The sequence below is a fragment of the Dendropsophus ebraccatus genome, chromosome 9 (genome assembly GCF_027789765.1).
Source record: "Dendropsophus ebraccatus isolate aDenEbr1 chromosome 9, aDenEbr1.pat, whole genome shotgun sequence".
Lineage (NCBI taxonomy): Eukaryota > Metazoa > Chordata > Amphibia > Anura > Hylidae > Dendropsophus > Dendropsophus ebraccatus.
This window is the reverse complement of record NC_091462.1, coordinates 12,224,957-12,246,703: the sequence shown is the minus strand read 5'-3', so window position 1 is coordinate 12,246,703 and position 21,747 is coordinate 12,224,957. Positions and strand designations below refer to the sequence as shown.

General features: G+C 43.0%; 1 protein-coding gene across 4 annotated transcripts in view; it reads left to right on the top strand.

Annotated features, from left to right (window-relative positions):
- The first annotated feature begins 2,290 nt into the window (after positions 1-2,290).
- The window catches only part of SPEG (striated muscle enriched protein kinase), a 153,147-nt gene continuing 133,690 nt past the window's right edge, over positions 2,291-21,747 (top strand). Inside the window, exons 1-3 of one of the 4 annotated variants that reach the window (XM_069982552.1) lie at positions 2,291-2,485; positions 3,252-3,303; positions 3,805-4,359. In XM_069982552.1, coding sequence (XP_069838653.1) covers positions 3,924-4,359 — 436 coding nt within the window. In that variant the 5' untranslated portion in view covers positions 2,291-2,485; positions 3,252-3,303; positions 3,805-3,923. Of the gene's footprint in view, positions 2,486-2,699; positions 2,723-3,251; positions 3,304-3,804; positions 4,360-21,747 lie in introns of those variants that run through there. The other 3 variants (XM_069982548.1, XM_069982547.1, XM_069982550.1) reach the window with 3 other exon arrangements.

Genomic DNA, 21,747 nt, shown 5'->3' with positions numbered 1-21,747 from the left:
GCCCTCATAAAAGTGACATTGACAATGAATGGTGAGTGACACATTTCTATTCCGCTCTCGCTGTACTTGTTGTCACTTTATTATATCAGGACACTTGGCCCCATCCCCCCCTCTTGGATATTACACTGACCCTATTCTGTGAATAGAGAATATAAGTGTCACTAGTGAGAAAACTGTGACATTAACGACCATATTCTGGATTAGTACACAAGAGGGCGCTGTTCATCTATTCCTGGGGCTACAGTTACAGCTATGAAATGTGAGCTAGAAATCTTCTAGAAGCTTGTTCCATGAAGTAAGTTAGGATCTATCAACAGCTCATAACCTGCCCGATTTATTACCATGGAAAAAAGACGACATGACAGACCGGCTAATGTGTCAGGAGCCAGAACATGGAAATCAGTGCTGCAACACCGAGATAAATACTATTATAGAAGTTATATTCCAATATATAGGGGCAGTATAATAGTAGTTATATTCTTGTATATAGGAGCAGTATTATAGTAGTTATATTCCTGTATATAAGAGCAGTTTTATAGTAGTTATATTCTTGTATATAGGAGCAGTATTATAGTAGTTATATTCCTGTATATAGGGGGCAGTATTATAGTAGTTATATTCTTGTATATAGGGGCAGTATTATAGTAGTTATATTCTTGTATATAGGAGCAGTATTATAGTAGTTATATTCTTGTATATAGGGGGCAGTATTATAGTAGTTATATTTCTGTATATAGGAGCAGTATTATAGTAGTTATATTCTTCTAGATAGGAGCAGTATTATAGTAGTTATATTCCTGTATATAGGAGCAGTATTATAGTAGTTATATTTCCGTATATAAAAGCAGTATTATAGTATATATATATTCCTGTATATAAGAGCAGTATTATAGTAGTTATATTCTTGTATATAGGGGGCAGTATTATAGTAGTTATATTCTTGTATATAGGAGCAGTATTATAGTAGGTATATTCTTGTATATAGGAGCAGTATTATAGTAGTTATATTCCTGTATATAGGGGGCAGTATTATAGTAGTTATATTCCTGTATATAGGGAGCAGTATTATAGTAGTTATATTCTTGTATATAGGAGCAGTATTATAGTAGTTATATTCCTGTATATAGGAGCAGTATTATAGTAGTTATATTTCTGTATATAGGGGGCAGTATTATAGTAGTTATATTTCTGTGTATAGGGGACAGTATTATAGTAGTTATATTTCTGTATATAGGGGGCAGCTAAATCAGAAAGCTCACTATATAAATATTACACTCATGTCAGGGGAAACACTTTTACTTGTTTTCTGTGGACAGTAGTTTTGTAGCATCTATTGAAGTCCTGATATGAACTGTCACCAGGGAATTTTCTGATGATGTCACTTACACTGTGTTATTACCTCGGCCTCTGTGCACAGGACACCAGTTGTTTTTTTCTCTACAATTTTGTCTGACATATATTGAAGTCTGTGCAGTATAATCTGGAAGATGAACTGTATAAACAAGTCCTGACCTCAGTCCTGACCATCGGCTGTGAAATGGCAGCTGATCCGCTCAGATCCTGGAGTCACTGGGTAAAGCCCCTATTGCACAGGCCGACTGTGAGGAGCCAACTAGCGATGTGAGCGCTTGTTTGCTCCTCGTTCCCCGCTCTTGGTGGCACCGAGCGGGTGAGTGCAAGAGGGGCCGCATGAAGGTGCGGGGGGCCTGCACGAGGGATCGCTAGATCGTCCGGACAGCCCATAGATTGTTTTCCAACATGGTTGAAAGACAAGCGACTGACAATCAGTATGGCTGCCGTTACTGCTCTCATAGTGGTTGTCACCTGGTGTCACCGAATAGCTCAATGATTCAATCCTTATCGGATAGACTATGGTAGGACCTAAACCAGACCCCAAAATAATTTCAGACACCAGAATGAATCCAGACCAGTCCCTAAAATGAATCCAGACTCCATAATATATTCAGATCAGCTATAATAAAACCTAATATTGTGTCAGTCCCCCCTGGTGCTCTGTTTATTGAGACCCGGACTTCATAGATCTGTGATATCTCCTGTGCCCATCACATTGCCCCCGCCATCTTGTCTTCTTCCCATAGTTCATCCTGGTGCCATCTTTCCCCCAGGTAAGTGACACACACGCGCCCGGCCGTCCACATGATGGAGAACATGACACATCAGGCCAGACGCCATGTCCTGTGTCACCTGACTCATTTCTATCATAGTCAGCAGGAAGTTTTGCAGCAGTTTGCTTTACAGCAGCTCTTCTGTGGGATTCAATGAGCCTTGGACCCCCATGTTCCCGGTTCCCCTTTCTTGACCACTACATACCAGGGACACCACAAAACCAGACGCCCTGGTGATGCTCTGACCCCGGCGTCTACACATCACTATTGTTGCTTGATATATCCCTCCATGACAGCCGCCATTACCAGATATCAGTGTTACTTACTTTACCTGTAGTTTAATGGCTGAAATCTCCTTTGTACGTCAGTATAGATCAGTATTGGTGCAAAGGAGGCCGAGCTGTTGCCCATAGCAACCTGTCAGATTCAATCTATTGTTTTCTTAAAGCTATCTGGAAAATGAAAGTAACTCTCTGATTGGTTGCCGTGGGCAACGGCTCATTTTGCGTCGGTATTCAGGAAAACTTCACATGTCAATGCAAATACAGCATGTGGTATACAGCAAATGTTATGTGAATGGAGACTTAAAACCGCAGGTTATTGATGCGATTTCAGCTCTTTTATAAGGCACAGTCTCAAACCTACGGCCCTCCAGCTGTCACAAAACTACAACTCCCATCATGCCTGGACAGCTAAAGCTATAGCTGTCCAGGGATGATGGGAGTTGTAGTTTTGCAGCAGCTGGCGGGCTGGACCTGTATCCTTATGTGTGTTTCGAGCTATGATAATGAACATTACCAAGAGTTATTCAATGATAATATTACTATTAAAATCTTACACAATATTACACGACACTTCCCCCCCCCACACAAATTTTTTATTATTTCTCACAGAAAAAATATCCAGAATTTTAGGGACAGCTAGAAACCCTGTTTATAGGACTGCATATGTTCCTCTCCTAGCACAGGGTAGATGCCCAGCCATGGCGCTCCTGTCCCTGCCCCAGGGGTATGGGATTTATCACTATAAATACATGTGGATGCTGTATAATAAATCCCAGCTTGTTCCGTTTCCCTTTGAAATGGTGTTTACTGCTGTTTTAATGTGAATTCTTTCTTTTTCCAGCCACCTGCTGCTGCCCCGTGTGCCCGGCACCGGCCCCTGTCAGCTCTATATGGTCAGTTCCTGCCTAGTTTCTATTCTTTGCACCAGGAGATGAAGGGGGGTCAGCGGACAGAGGAGGGAGGAAGAAAAAGTAGAGTGGGGGGGGGGGGGGGGGAAGAAGTTTCAGCCAAGTTATGTCACATATCAGTAGGGGAGGCAGCTGCTCGAGCCACTTTTGGAATAGTGAAGGAGGGGTGGGGGGGCTCCATTCTGCGTTCAGCAGGTCTGTAGGGTCTCTTTTGCAGATCGCAGGCTGAGGAGAAGAGGGAGAAGAAGAGGGGGCTCAGACCTAGGGGCATGTACAAGGTCTTCTACCACCATAGGCCCCAGCCTAGGAAAGGAAGTGCACTGATATTGGGGGGCTCCGAGGACACCCCAGCCCATGAGTTGTATTGACCATCAACTGGAGATTTATTATATGATATAGGCACACATTGCGTCATCAGTCACCCTGGTACCCTGGGGCTGGTGCCCCCTCCTCATATTCTCTCTCTCTGCCTCTTGCATTTTGCAGGAGCAAAGTTGGCGCCGGAAACTGAAAACACTTTGGATTCCTGGATCGAACTTTTGGAATTTCTTACAACCTACCACCCTTCCCATTACCTGGAATAGGACCCTGCTTCTATATTTACAATGCATCGTGCCAGAGCGGAGATGAACCTAAACCAAACTGAGGAGGGGGCTCCGGTCACCCATGCCCCTTCACCCAGAACCTTCATCAATACCATGTCAGAGCCACCAAGTCCTATTGTGACCCCAAAGAAACCCAAACTGATGAGTGACCAAGAGCAATCCAAGCCATGCCCTCCGCAGTTTGTCCGCAGGCTCAAAAACGCTGCCATAGGGACGGGTTGTGACATCAGTCTGAAGGTGGCGGTATCAGGGAACCCCGTGCCAAGTCTAAGCTGGTACAAAAACAAGGAGCCCCTGGATCCCGGAGCAGAGGAATACGGGACATTGTGTATTATGGACAGCAAGATAGAAGACGCTGGAGTGTACACCTGCGTGGCTCAGAACCCCATGGGAGAGGCCATCACCAGTGCCGTTCTTGCCATCATTGATTTAGAAGGTAATGATGATTGTCAATTTATTAAAGGGCCACCCCACCCCAAAACAACTCAGTTACTATAAGTCTGAGTGGTTTCTGCTGGGTAACCACTACCAATGGTTGTCACCCAGCTTTCCTGGAGACAGATTTGGGGCAGGGGTGCTTGTTCATGTTTTTTTTTTTTCAGTTTATTTCTTGACTCTATGAAACTTTTTGTTATTGGAAAATATAAAATATGATCTGTATACCATGCAGAGCTGATGATGCAAAGTATGGGAAGGAATGATGCAAAGTACACCTGATACCGAGCTCACGTCCCGGCTTCTTGCATACGCTGCATGTCTACACGATAGGTCCTAGGGCCCCTGTGAGGACCACCGTACACTCATCACATTAGAGGGCAGCGTTATAAAGCCACCCCCTCCCCCCCATGTCTTTCAGTGAGATGTGATATTTAAAGGGGCAAAGGGCAGGTTTGTCGGGACAGAAGCTGAAATCTAAAATTAGCTCTGATGGCATCAATCATTCTCCAGCCCCATGTATACAGCTCAGAAAAGGAGAGAAAGAAAGATCTTGTGCTAAACCCTTGTAGTTTATGTATTTTAAGGTGTCTATGAAATTCTAGTAACTGTATTGGTCCTAGTAACTGGAGTAGAAGAGATAGATAGATAGATAGATAGATAGATAGATAGATAGAAGATAATAGAGAGAGATAGAAGATAGATAGGAAAGAGATAGATAGGAGATAGATAGATAGATAGATAGATAGATAGATAGATAGATAGATAGGAGATAGATAGATAGATAGATAGATAGATAGATAGGAGATAGATAGATAGATAGATAGATAGATAGGAGATAATAGAGAGAAAGATAGATAGGAGAGAGGTAGAAGATAGATAGATAGACAGACAATAGAGAGCTAGAAGATAGATAGAACATAGAAGAGAGAGATAGATAGATAGATAGATAGATAGATAGATAGGAGATAATTAGAAGATAGATAAATAAATAAATAGATAGATAGATAGATAGATAGATAGATAGATAGATAGATAGGAGATAGATAGATAGATAGATAGATAGATAGATAGATAGGAGAGAGATAGATAGATAGATAGATAGATAGATAGATAGATAGATAGGAGATAGATAGATAGATAGATAGATAGATAGATAGATAGATAGATAGATAGATAGGAGATAGATGATAGATAGATAGATAGATAGATAGGAGATAATTAGAAGATGGATAGATAGATAGATAGATAGATAGATAGATAGATAGATAGGAGATAGATAGATAGATAGATAGATAGATAGATAGATAGATAGATAGATAGATAGGAGATAGATGATAGATAGATAGATAGATAGATAGGAGATAGATAGATAGATAGATAGATAGATAGATAGATAGATAGATCGGAGATAGAGAGATAGATAGATAGATAGATAGATAGATAGATAGGAGATAATTAGAAGATGGATAAATAGATAGATAGACAATAGAGAGATAGTTTGGTGGTGTATGGTGATATCAGTTTGCAGTGTTATAATATAACTATAATGGCTTTCTATTGTATTGCTGTGCCCGGTATGAACTGTATGTTGTATCGCATTTACTATATGGCAGTATTTGGTAAACTGTTATTTATCAGTATGGCAGTTAGGGATTTTTTTTCTACCCAGAAACCCATCTGCTATAGACCATCCCTGCACGGACACTCGGTACAATATCACATGATGCAGCATGTTTGCTTCCCTCCGTATAATGTCAGCCTCCATTACTGGGAAGAGGCCGGGCCACAGATGACTTTCTATCTTGGTCCACTGAGTTTGCAAAATACTCCATGATGTAAAAGTTGAGGTAGTTGTTGAGGTAGTTCTGTATTCAGGCCATGATCTGTCTTGAAGATTTACAACCGAGGTCTTAAGGGATATGCTGAGCACTTATACAAACATGTCTGTAATATCTCGCTTATTGAGCAATAGGGAAGGGGATTGAGGCTTGTGTCGGCCTCTTTAGTCCAGGGATGACTAGCATTCCCCATGATGAGGCCTGTTTGTATCAGTGTCCCCCCACATATGGCTGCACAGTTTTTGCAGCACTACAACTCCCAGCCGAAGGCTGTCCAGGCATCCTGGGAGTTGTAGTATTGAAACAGCTTTTCTCCTTGCTAACCACTCCCATTTGAGGGATTGAAGGTTAGTGTCTGCATTCTGCTGTTTTAAATGGGAATATTTCATACTTCACCTTGTGAAACCCGTCGGTGTGAAAAAAAAGGGGACAGGTCATTATGGATTATACCTATTAAATTATTTTTTTTTTCAATTTTGCACTGGGAACCAGGAGTATCAAGCGTACACCTATGAATTTAATGGAGACTGCTTTGTAATCTATACATGCTTCTTTTAGGGTGCCTATTGGTCTGATTGGGCATCATGTAATGTTTGGCACTGTAGAAATCAGCTGATTCTTCACCAATAAGACGGGGAGCCCATCAGCAGAAGTAGGGGACATGCTTAATAAGAAGGGGGTGACTCCCGACAGCTTTCACAGAAAATTTTCAACCTCATTGCTATGTAAAATCACGTAGTCCTGGCACCGCTCCCAGCTAATAAAGTCATTCTGGGAGATATATATCGTGGTGGAGAATGACCCTGGGACCTGTGTATTTACTGTACTGTAATGAAATGCATCCAGAGCCTCATTGCTGCCATTTTAATGCGTGTTTACCCTTGCAATGTCACTCCGGTGTCATCAGGGACAATTCCCTTAATACAACAGTATTAGCTCCATTGAATGAAAACAGGACGCGCGGCCTGTGATCCATATGTGTCAGTGTGGTCTGTCATCCAGGCTTGAAGCCCATGGGGCCCAGGGCTGATTTATGACCTCAGCCCACCCCCAAATATCACAGAGCTCAGTATATACAAGTGCACCCCAAAATATCACACAGAGCTTAGTATATATGAGTCCACCCCCAAATATCACACAGAGCTCAGTATATACAAGTGCACCCCAAAATATCACACAAAGCTTAGTATATATGAGTCCACCCCCAAATATCACACAGAGCTCAGTATATACAAGTGCACCCCCAAATATCACAGAGCTCAGTATATATGAGTGCACCCCCAAATATCACACAGAGCTTAGTATATATGAGTGCATCCCCAAATATCACAGAGCTCAGTATATATAACTGCACCCCCAAATATCACACAGAGCTCAGTATATATGAGTGCACCCCCAAATATCACACAGAGCTCAGTATTTATGAGTGCAACCCCAAATATCACAGAGCTCAGTATAAATGAGTGCATCCGCAAATATCACACAGAGCTCAATATATATGAGTGCACCCCCAAATATCACACAGCTCAGTATATATGAGTGCATCCCCAAATATCACACAGCTCAGTATATATGAGTGCATCCCCAAATATCACACAGCTAAGTATATATAAGTGCGTCCCCAAATATCACACAGAGCTCAGTATATATAAGTGCGTCCCCAAATATCACACAGAGCTTAGTATATATGAGTGCATTCCCAAATATCACAGAGCTCAGTATATATGAGTGCACCCCCAAATATCACACAGAGCTCAGTATATATGAGTGCATTCCCAAATATCACAGAGCTCAGTATATATAACTGCACCCCCAAATATCACACAGAGCTCAGTATATATGAGTGCACCCCCAAATATCACACAGAGCTTAGTATATATGAGTGCATTCCCAAATATCACAGAGCTCAGTATATATAACTGCACCCCCAAATATCACACAGAGCTCAGTATATATGAGTGCACCCCCAAATATCACACAGAGCTCAGTATTTATGAGTGCAACCCCAAATATCACAGAGCTCAGTATAAATGAGTGCATCCCCAAATATCACACAGAGCTCAATATATATGAGTGCACCCCCAAATATCACACAGAGCTCAGTATATATGAGTGCATCCCCAAATATCACAGAGCTCAGTATATATAAGTGCGTCCCCAAATATCACACAGAGTACATCCCCCTATAAAGTAACATTTTAATCAATATCTTACTGAACTTTAAGGGAAACTTAAAAGGTATACATACTTGTAAATGACTTCTATTTAAAAAAATCTCCAGTCTTCCAGTATTTATCAACTGCTGTATGTCCTGCAGGAAGTGGTGTATTCTTTCCAGTCTGACACAGTGCTCTCTGCTGCCACCTCTGTCCATGTCAGGAACTGTCCAGAGCAGGAGAGGTTTTCTATGGGGATTTGCTGCTGCTCTGGACAGTTCCTGACATGGACAGTAAAAATAATTTACAACTCTATATAACTTTCTGACACCAGTTCATGTGAAAACATAAATATTCTCTTTTCTCTGGAGTACCCCTTTAAGAAAATTAAAAAAGTTTGATAGAACATTTGTTTAACCCTTAAGAGGAAAGTAAGGTTACTAATATAACTTTACGAAATCTTCTCTAATTCCAGAACATAGATCCTAAATGGGGAGTGAGGCTCCTCTGTCTCCTCAGAATTCCCCATAGGTGATCAATTGGGGTCAGATCAGGTTTGGCCCCTGAAGCTCCTTCACCCAGTACTTCTCCAGAAACCCAGCGGGGGCCTTAGATTGTGCGACACCCAAGGGCAGCGCAGATCATATAGAGCAGTACATGTGAATTCATGAGACCGTCACAGACCCAGGCCGCCCCACATAAAGACACCACCATCCGTCACCAGGCACCTTTTTTTGTCCTCCTCACCGCAGTTACAAAGATATCATTTCCAAATACATTGATCTTTCTAGAGTATGGTGTCCCAGTAGTCTTCATCATTTTCCACCATGGATCCTAGATAGTGCTGAGCAAACTTGCCAAATTGTTCGGGTTCAGCAGCTAGAGCTGCCAGGAAAACATGGATATAGCTTATGGCCTATGGTTGTATCCATGTTTACCAGGACTCCCTCTGGCGACATCCAACTTCTCAAGTCAAATGCCGATTGTTGTCGAACCCGAACACTGAGCAAAGTCGCTTAACACTAGTCCTGGAAAATTGTAGGCGGCTTTTTTATGTATGGGCTTTAGGAGAGGCCACCTTTAGGACCTCCATTTCTTTCTCAGACCTTCATAACATGAAGCTTTTAGGCCCCAGAGCAGAATATGTGCTCGGACCCCCCAGACTTCTCACCACTGGAGCCATATTACCCCATTCTTGGCAGCAGGTGCATATACACGATGCCGAGTGGCCTGGTTGTCTAGAATGGCCGCCATATTAATGTGTTGTATTACGTCCCGGGTTCGGCTTGTCACCCTCATACATCTTGAGTGTCATCATTTCGCATTACCTCCATGGTTTGGCGGCCGCCAGATGGAATTGGTTGCAGATTTAACCAGACGCAGGACAGAATGTTTAGTCCCGATATCGCTCACCCCCACATCTAATGATTTAAGCCATCAGCAGCGGTCATGTATGAAGCTGGGCATTGTAGATAGGGGGCACAGGGGCCAGGCAGATGGCCAAGGCATGACTTCTCTGGCAGGGTCACTGTCTGCCGCACTGGGCAAAATGCTGTCCTCTTTATTTAGATCTTGTGTTTATTCTCTGAGGAGGTCGACGGAGATGTCTCCACCTAAACATGGCGGCCTCATCCAACGCACAGCAGCAAAGCTGTTCATCTGTTGCCTCCTACCACCTTGCAGATTCCTGGCCACCATCTGTCCCTAATTTCCACACAAGGACCTTTGTTTTCGTCATTTGTCCTTGACAATAGTCGGGTTGTTATCCATTTGTCTTTGTGCCATGGAAATATCTCTGTTATTCTCTTCCTATATGGTATACTATATGGTATCCTATATGGTATACTGGTATACTAGTACTTCTGTGGGTCAATAGGAGTAGATAGGTTATAGGTTCCTTAAAGGGGTTATCCCATGAATAAAGGTTAGCCCCTATATACAGGAAATACCTAGTGGATGGGTGGGGGTCTGACTGCTGATCATCAGAACGGAGGACGGAGTTTTCGGCAGGACACATACATGGCCATAGTTTGATCATGTGATCAATGTCAGTCCCAGCTGTTAAACCAGGGATGGGGAACCTTCAGTCCTCCAGCTGTTACAAAACTACAATTCCCATTATGCCTGGACAGCCAAAGCGAAGCTGGAGGGCTGAAGCTTCCCCATCCCTGTGTTGAACCCCCACAGATCACCCGTCCGTTGTATCTTTTATTGTTGGGTTAACCCTTTAAATGGGATTTCTGGCTGAGAAAACCCATTTTCAAATACCCTATACTCTATACCCAGGGTCTGTGACTATTAGGGGTCATTGTGCCACCATTTCTATGCAGTATTATAGCACATATACTTTCTGTGATCTGAGGAAGCGTGCTCTTATCTTAGTCAGTATAAGGTATCCCTTAGGCTATCTTAACAATCTATATAAACAATGGCCATTCCGCATGAACGGCCGTTGTTTAACGCTCTCTTTCCTATCTCTCTCGACTAGTTCTCACTCTTCTATCTATCTATCTATCTATCTATCTATCTATCTATCTATCTATCTATCTGTCTATCTATCCATATATCTTTCTCTCCTATATATCTTTCCTATCTATACCTCTTTCCTATCTCTCTCTCTCTTGCTCTCCTATCTCTCTCTCCTATCTCTTTCTTTCTCTCTCTTTCCTATCTCTCTCACCCTCTCTTATCTATCTCTCTCTCCCCTATATCTCTCTCTCCTATCTCTTTCTTTCTCTCTTTTTCCTATCTCTCTCTCTCCCTCTCCTATCTATCTCTCTCCCCTATATATATCTCTCTCTCCTATCTCTCTTTCTTTCTCTCTCTTTCCCATCTCTCTCACCCTCTCTTATCTATCTCTCTCTCCCCTATATATCTCTATCTCCTATCTCTCTTTCTCGCTCTCCCACCCTCTCCTATCCATCTCTCTATCCTGTCTCAGAAGGGAGGGGGAGGACCGGGGAGTGGAGACAGAGTGGACCAGGCAGTGAGGATTTTTAGCAGTTTCAGGGTGTTAGGGTCCTATTACAAAGGCCGATAGGGGGCCGATAATAACTGTAAACTGGGCCTATTACACGGCCTGATAATCGTTAAACAAGGGCTGCATGGACATTGTTACCGATGTCCTTGCAGTCCTTGCCTAAACTGCATACATTACCTATCCATGGTTTAGGGCTCCTCCTGCGCTCCGCTTCTCCCCGGGTCCCGTGTGCTGCAGCTTCAGAGCGGCCTGTCTCAGCTGATAGGCCTGTGATTGGCTGAGCCGTCTGTCAGCTAAGACAGGCCGCTCTGAAGCTGCAGTGCGCGGGACCCGGGGAGAAGCAGAGCACAGGAGGAGCCCTGGACCATGGATAGGTAATGTATGCACTTTTCAAATCATCATCTGCCGGCCGCGCACCACTATTACACGGAGTGATGCGTGCTCGGTGCCTGGGAATTATATCAACAATCTACAGTATATCAATCTAACAATCCATAACCTATATCAACAATCAGCCGATGATCATTGTCATTGGCTGATTGTTGTGTCTATTACACGGAACGATAATCAGCTGGATAGGGCCGATTCGACCAATTATCGTTCCGTGTAATAGTACCCTTAGTCAGGATGTGCTGCACATGAATTGACCAATTTACGTAACAGAAACCTATTACACACAAGCTTAGATTATAGGTAAATGTTTCTAATCTGGAGTTTAAATAAAGTTAGGAAACTCTTGAATATACCTGGTGTTTCTATTCCTCCCCAGTTTCGAGCTATACTTCATTTCAGTGAATATCAAACAATGTTCTGTCTAAAAAACTGGAGGGCCCAAACCCTAAGCAGCGGATCAGTACGGACTCTGGGACTCGGTATTGAAGCTTGGACCCTTCAAGTGATTTATAGGATTTCTATCCCCACTCTAGTGAATGGTTGTAGGGTTTCGGGATGTCATTGTTGTCATGGTTCAGTCGTCAACCACTGAGTATAAATCGTTGTGCCACAGATATATGCTGCCCGATATCTGGCAGCGCCTCAATAACCATAGAACAAACTCATATACAGGACAGGATAACATTACACACAGGTCCAAGCTGTATATCTATCACCACATATATATTCACCCAGCAATCTCCCAGGTGCAAAAGGGCAATTTAAAGTGACAGGCGACTATATATAGAAGGATATGGTCCCACAAGGCAGAATGATCAGATCATCCCCTCTAAGTCCTGATGGATAGATGAGTTTAGATTTGTGAGATGGAGATGGATCCGTCCTGTCACTGTTTGGTGGTGAGGACCCCGCACTGAGCACAGCGGCCCTCTCTGTTATACGGTGTCATTGACTATGACGGTGATTTTTCTTCACTGTTTCCTGCCCTCTGATTCACCCCATCTCCCCGGCGTCCGTCACGTCACGCTGATGGATCAGGGTTATTTCTGATGCTTCTCTTACTGTTGATTGGAGATGGGAGAGATCAAGTGTCCATGTATCATAACACAGTAATGTGCAATGCATGGGGGAGAGATAGAGATAGAGATAGATAGGAGATGGATAGAAGATAGATAGATAGATAGATAGATAGATAGATAGATAGATAGATAGGAGATAGATAGGAGATAGATAGATAGATAGATAGATAGGAGATAGATAGATAGATAGATAGATAGATAGATAGATAGATAGATAGATAGGAGATAGATAAATAGATAGGAGATAGATAGATAGATAGATAGATAGATAGATAGATAGATAGATAGGAGATAGGAGATGGATAGAAGATAGATAGATAGATAGATAGATAGATAGATAGATAGATAGATAGATAGATAGGAGATAGATATATAGATAGATGATAGATAGATAGATAGATAGGAGATAGATAGATGGATAGATAGATAGATAGATAGATAGATAGATAGATAGATAGATAGACAGATAGATAGATAGGAGATAGATAGATAGATAGATAGATAGGAGATAGATAGATGATAGATAGATAGGAGATAGATAGATAAACAGATAGATAGGAGATAGATAGATAGATAGATAGATAGGAGATAGGAGAGAGATAGATAGATAGATAGATAGATAGATAGGAGATAGATAGATAGATAGATAGATAGATAGATAGATAGATAGGAGATAGATAGATAGATAGATAGGATATAGATAGATAGATAGATAGATAGGATATAGATAGATAGATAGAAGATAGATAGATAGATAGATAGATAGATAGATAGATAGATAGATAGATAGATAGATAGGAGATAGATAGATAGATAATAGATAGATAGACAGGAGATAGATAGATAATAGATAGATAGATAGATAGATAGATAGATAGGAGATAGATATATAGATAGATGATAGATAGATAGATAGATAGATAGATAGATAGATAGATAGATAGATAGATAGAAGATAGATAGGTAGATAGATAGATAGATGGATAGATAGATAGATAGATAGGAGATAGATAGATGATAGATAGATAGATAGATAGATAGATAGATAGATAGATAGATAGGAGATAGATAGATAAACAGATAGATAGGAGATAGATAGATAGATAGATAGATAGATAGATAGATAGATAGATAGGAGATAGATAGATAGATAGATAGGAGAGAGATAGATAGATAGATAGATAGATAGATAGGAGATAGATAGATAGATAGATAGATAGATAGATAGATAGATAGATAGATAGATAGGAGATAGATAGATAGATAGATAGGACATAGATAGATAGATAGATAGATAGATAGGAGATAGGAGATAGATAGATAGATAGATAGATAGATAGATAGATAGGAGATAGATATATAGATAGATGATAGATAGATAGATAGATAGATAGATAGATAGATAGAAGATAGATAGGTAGATAGATAGATAGATAGATAGATAGGAGATAGATAGATAGATAGATAGATAGATAGATAGATAGGAGATAGATAGATAAACAGATAGATAGGAGATAGATAGATAGATAGATAGATAGATAGATAGGAGATAGGAGAGAGATAGATAGATAGATAGGAGATAGATAGATAGATAGGAGATAGATAGATAGATAGATAGATAGATAGATAGATAGATAGATAGATAGATAGATAGATAGGAGATAGATGCTCCATCAGTGATGTATATATTGGAAAACATGATTTTGTGAACTCAGGAGGGCTGACCTCTACCTTTTGAACGTTCAGATAGATAGACTGATAGGAGATGTATAGATAGTTGACAACGTTCATTTGCATCCATTATACTTTCTGTATTGATGTACAGTTTATAGTAGAGCTTCTAGCACGGTATATAGTATATCCATGCTTGTATCTCTGATCAGGGAGCAGAACATCAGATTCCAGTGCTCTCGGTCCTAAAGCGGTGGAGGACGAGGCAGATACACAGATCCCTCACCGCGGAGGTTGAGGTTGAGGCTCAGCCGGGAATTGATTTCTTTTCCAAGAACAAAGGAGGAATCAATACTATTGTATAAACAGAATAAATCTCTTGTAACAAAGTTAGAATTTTTCAGATGCCAGAAAGTCCTGAAACCTGTAATCGTTTTACTAGAATAAAAGAGAAATTCTACAAATCACTTGAATGGGGCCGAGCGGCCATATCAACAACTGGAGCCAATAGTAATAAGTATCCACACAGGCATCAGCGCCATGGCCTCTACTTCTGGTGGTTGTCCGAGGGTGCAGACCCCAATGACCAAAGACTACCATGACTAAAGGCCCATCCAAAGGGATTCATCTTATATTCCCACAAAACACTCTGATGCAGACGCAGTGATGTCACAGTACAGGGATACTACACACAGTGATGTCACAGTACAGGGATAATACACAGTGATGTCACAGTACAGGGATAATACACAGAGTGATGTCACAGTACAGGGATAATACACAGTGATGTCACAGTACAGGGATAATACACACAGTGATGTCACAGTACAGGGATAATACACACAGTGATGTCACAGTACAGGGATAATACACACAGTGATGTCACAGTACAGGAGGGATAATACACACAGTGATGTCACAGTACAGGGATAATACACACAGTGATGTCACAGTACAGGGATAATACACACAGTGATGTCACAGTACAGGAGGGATAATACACACAGTGATGTCACAGTACAGGGATACTACACACAGTGATGTCACAGTACAGGGATAATACACAGTGATGTCACAGTACAGGGATACTACACACAGTGATGTCACAGTACAGGGATAATACACAGTGATGTCACAGTACAGGGATAATACACACAGTGATGTCAGAGTACAGGGATAATACACAGTGATGTCACAGTACAGGGATAATACACAGAGTGATGTCACTGTACAGGGATAATACACAGAGTGATGTCACAGTACAGGGGGGATAATACACAGTGATGTCACAGTACAGGGATAATACACAGTGATGTCACAGTACAGGGATAATACACACAGTGATGTCACAGTACAGGGATAATACACAGTGATGTCACAGTACAGGGATAATACACACAGTGATGTCACAGTACAGGGATAATACACACAGTGATGTCACAGTACAGGGATAATACACACAGTGATGTCACAGTACAGGGATAATACACAGAGTGATGTCACTGTACAGGGATAATACACAGAGTGATGTCACAGTACAGGGATAATACACAGTGATGTCACAGTACAGGAATAATACACACAGTGATGTCACAGTACAGGGGGGATAATACACAGTGATGTCACAGTACAGGGGGGATAATACACACAGTGATGTCACAGTACAGGGATAATACACACAGTGATGTCACAGTACAGGGATACTACACACAGTGATGTCACAGTACAGGGATAATACACAGTGATGTCACAGTACAGGGATACTACACACAGTGATGTCACAGTACAGGGATAATACACAGTGATGTCACAGTACAGGGATAATACACACAGTGATGTCACAGTACAGGGATAATACACACAGTGATGTCACAGTACAGGGATAATACACAGTGATGTCACAGTACAGGGATAATACACACAGTGATGTCACAGTACAGGGATAATACACACAGTGATGTCACAGTACAGGGATAATACACAGTGATGTCACAGTACAGGGATAATACACAGTGATGTCTTAGTAATGGGATAATACACACAGTGATGTCACAGTACAGGGATAATACACAGTGATGTCACAGTACAGGGATAATAAACACAGTGATAAGGAAGATGGATGACAGCGTCCAATCATGCAAACATATCTTTTATTCCTCCATAAACAGACAATGTAATGACGTTTCGACTCGTCTGAGTCTTGAAAAAGACTCAGACGAGTCGAAACGTCATTACATTGTCTGTTTATGGAGGAATAAAAGATATGTTTGCATGATTGGACGCTGTCATCCATCTTCCTTATACTGCATTTACTGGGCCAATTGGGATCCACGACCCGGGTGAAATCTGCGTCCGAAGGGAAGCCAGTTTGGGCCCCTGTGGTTATTGGAGTGCTACTGAGGACTTTGCTCTTTGTGTTACAATAAACACAGTGATGTCACAGTACAGGAATAATACACAGTGATGTCACAGTACAGGGATAATACACAGTGATGTCACAGTACAGGGATAATACACACAGTGTTGTCATAGTACAGGGATAATACACACAGTGATGTCACAGTACAGGGATAATACACAGTGATGTCACAGTACAGGGATAATAAAGGAGGCCTAGTGGGTCACATGCAGGTGCTTAGTTTGGTGCCTTTGGGCCATGTTGCCCGTCAGCTAGAGGCAAATCCTGGGTGTGTGGTTGGCATTAGGACATAGAAGCCGGCTGGGGGGTTTTGGGCTCCGAGGACCGCCCTGTCGAGTATATCTGAATATGTTATATGTTATGGTGTTTTGACATGATTTTATGCTGTTGTATAATAAAACGGCTGCTGTGGCCATTGAATTCCAATCAGGTTGTCTGTGTTTATCGGTAATGGGGGGCTGGAGGTAGGGGACGGAGCAGGGCAGGAAGGGTCATGTCACAGTACAGGGATAATAGTAGTGTGTTAGTGTGTAAAGTCTCACTGGAAGTGGTTGTGCACTGTGATCCAGTCTGACTTATGGATCCAGGTCATCTCTTTTTGAGGGTCACAGTGGAGCAGATGTAACCACACTGTGTGGGTGATGTGCGCTATTACTGGCACTACAAAAATTCTAAATTATTGTTGAAATTGTGCGAGTGATGTTATTCTCTCCTGTCGCTGGATCAGGGTGATAGGGTCCTGACGTCTAATGTTGAACCATGTATCAGTTCTTGTACTCTGCGCAGGCTGGCGGCTTGTTCCTGCTTGTTTAGGGGGTTCTTCAGGCTTAGGCTCCGAGCCCAGATATCCATACTTGTCTCTTAGTAAACATCCTTCAGCCCCCTCTGGGAGGAGAAGTGTTTGGCTGCGATGACGGAAGCCTCAGATCTCCTGTACACTGGCTTCTTCCATGTCGACCATGTTAATCACTTCAGCCTGAGCTTCCTCCATGTTCGGCCCGTTCATCCTGGGGCCAATGTTCATCCCTATAAATCCAGAGGAATGACCAATGTAATCTAAATGTAAAAACATAGAAATTCCAGCATTTATCATGTCCTTGTCATATTAAATATGGAATGAATCGTGCTTATATTATAATGTTACTCAATGCCCGAGGGAGAACTTTCTGCATTGTTGACTAAATGTCACATAATGTGGACTGACAGCACACACCCCGTATGTGATATATGTCCGAGTCAGACGATCAGCACATTACACATTGTACCAGACACATGTAACCAGAATTAGATCAATGTACAGCTGTCTCCTTCATCAGCAAAGAGGGTAAAAATCTCACCAATGAGCTACCTGATACACTGTACTACACAGGAATATACCGCAGCACGCCGGACAGGTTACACATGGGGAAAATAGTGTTTAGTTACCTATGTGCAAAGGCATGACAGTATACTGGGTATATCAATAAATGTATGGGAAATATGGAAGGAGGAATATATAGGGAATATTTGATACCACTATCTAGAAGAATATAACTACTATAATACTGCTCCTATCTAGAAGAATATAACTACTATAATACTGCTCCTATATACAGAAATATAACTACTATAATACTGCCCCCTATATACAAGAATATAACTACTATAATACGGCTCCTATATACAAGAATATAACTACTATAATACTGCTCCTATATACAGAAATATAACTACTATAATACTGCTCCTATATACAAGAATATAACTACTATAATACTGCTCCTATATACAAGAATATGACTACTATAATACTGCTCCTATATACAAGAATATAGGCTGCAGTCCAGAGGAAGATGCCAGGCCCTAGAGACAGGATGGGGAGGGGTGAGCATTGCGGTGTGATCCCACTTAATTCAATGCGAGAACACAGCACTTCAGCACTTTCTGTGCTCTCTTGCCCACTGTGTTAGCCCCCACAGCAGCATATGCAGTTGTGAATCGCAGGCAGAACCTGGGCTTGCAAGTCTAGGTCCCATCTTCAGTTCCCAACCATATAAACTACCTGAAGCAGTAAGGAGCACCCAGAAAGTACTTAAAGGCTGTGTATAATTTATAGCGGATATGGTACATGTGAACGTACCCTAAGGATCATGGCATATATAGCTGCACACAGGCTACATGTCATATGCTGCACACAGGCTATATATATACCATATGCTGCACACAGGCTATATATACACCTTATGCTGCACACAGGCTATATATCATACACTGCACACAGGCTATATATCATACACTGCACACAGGCTATATACCATACACTGCACACAGGCTATATACCATACACTGCACACAGGCTATATACCATACGCTGCACACAGGCTATATACCATACACTGCACACAGGCTATATACCATACACTGCACACAGGCTATATGTCATATGCTGCACACAGGGTATATATCATAGGCTGCACACAGGCTATATACCATACACTGCACACAGGCTATATATTATACAATACAATACAAAACAAAACCTCATACTCACCTGATCTGGGCAGATGACAGGTCTTCTCTCTGGCTCTTCTCTGTTCCTTCAGCCTGTCAGCCACTGTGACAGATGCTCCAGCATGCTCCATGATGTCACACCCCTGCTGGAGAGATCAGGTTTCCTTGCTAAGGTCCCACGCTGTTCTCTCCTCAGTAAGGGGGAAGGGCAAGGGGGAGTGAGGACCTGGGCAGGAGACAGGCACCCGGAAGCTTGACAGGAAGAATCCATTCAAAGACCGACCAGGGGGGAGTCTGAGCCTGCCGGTAGGGAGATGCTTACACAGGATTAACCCTACACCTCCCTCCCTCCCTGGACAGCATGCAGTGTGGCCAATGCTGTGTCCAGGTAGGGTTTCCACATACTTTTTGCGCGTGGGACTGGCTCCCAGACACCACTTCTGGGTTTGGGCTGGTGGAGGCACCCTAGTGGTGGAGGTCCCTAGGCACGTGCCCCTTGTGCCCTCCCTTTAATCCGGCCCTGGTGTCGCCCCATTATTAGCGTTCTCCTTTGTGCCCCTGTGTAGATCTTTGCCCAGAACTATGTTCTGTGCGTCTCATATACTGTAGAACACAATATGGACCCCCCCCCCCTCGGTGACTTTGTGCCTGTGTGATATAATGAGCACCAGGGACAAATATAAAATTTACATGAGAGTTCCCGATAATCTTCCTTTACCATTGTGCTATACGGGAGACATTGGTCGCCCCTGCATTATGATGTACATTATGTATTATAATCACCATGCATATTTCATGTGACGGGAGCTGCCGCTGGTTGGGGGGGGGGGGGGGCGACACGTGAGACAGTGAATGTGTAAGAGACGGATGGCATCATTGTCATGTATGATCTGTGCTCGACAACCTGCCATCCTTCAGCTGCTGCAAAGCTACGACTTACAGCATATCCCTCCGGCCTCAGGACAAACTTGGAGTTGTAGTTTGAGAGAGAGAGAGAGAGAGGGCTCCTCACTGCAAATCCTAATGACATCACATGGTGATATAATCACCTGGTGGAGTCCAGCCAGGTGAGGTTCATAAGTAGGTTGGGGTCAGTTCACACTAGTTTTGATGCTAGCACCATACACATAAAACTGTGGGTAAGGCAGGTAAGGGGACTGAGAGCAGCCAGGAAGGATTTAATAGATGATGATGACATCAGTTGACAGAAAGTCAGCTGACCCAGGACAGACCACTTCGCCTGACGCATCAAACACTGTAACTTTCTGTGAGTCAGGCTGGTGATCACATGACCCAGTTACAGTAATGGATGGAGGCAGCTGTGCTGGGATGAAACAGGTGGCACTGAAGGACTAGTGATGTGAGTGTGCATGATATGGCAAAAAAGGAAGCCCTGCAATGCTTCTTTAAGTGCTTGATTTTCCTACAGCACCACTGCTTTAGAAATGAAGCATTACACGGTGTCCACTGTAATCAATGGTAAAGCCGGAATAAGCAAGAGACGCTCTCTCCTCACTGGCTGACTGATGAGGGTCCTAATCGGGGGCAGATGCGGGTCCTGTTGGGCGGGGGGCAGATGAGGGTCATGATGGGGGGCAGATGAGGGTCCTGATGGGGGGCAGATGACGGTCCTTATTGGGGGTAGATGAGGGTTCTGATGGGGGGTAGATGAGGGTCCTGATCCGGGGCAGATGAGGGTCCTGATTGGGGATAGATGAGGGTCCTGATGGGGGGCAGATGAGGGTCCTGATGGGGGGCAGATGAGGGTCCTGATTGGGGATAGATGAGGGTCCTGATGGGGGGCAGAGGAGGGTCCTGATGGGGGGGCAGATGAGGGTCCTGATGGGGGGGCAGATGAGGGTCCTGATCCGGGGCAGATGAGGGTCCTGATCCGGGGCAGATGAGGGTCCTGATCCGGGGCAGATGAGGGTCCTGATTGGGGATAGATGAGGGTCCTGATTGGGGGGCAGATGAGGGTCCTGATTGGGGATAGATGAGGGTCCTGATGGGGGGCAGAGGAGGGTCCTGATGGGGGGGCAGATGAGGGTCCTGATCCGGGGCAGATGAGGGTCCTGATCCGGGGCAGATGAGGGTCCTGATGGGGGGCAGATGAGGGTCCTGATGGGGGGCAGATGAGGGTCCTGATGGGGGGCAGATGAGGGTCCTGTTAGTGAGTTTCTTGCTGTATCTTTCAGTTGAGCTTTTCCTGTGAGCATGGCCGAGCATGGACGCCCCCTGTACTATGTTTCCCTATGGAATGTGTCAGCCCTTCAGATTTTACAGAGCAACAAGATATTGTATTACCAATAGCCACCATCCCTGCTCTAAATTTATCCCATCCATGGCCCGGGGTGGGGGGT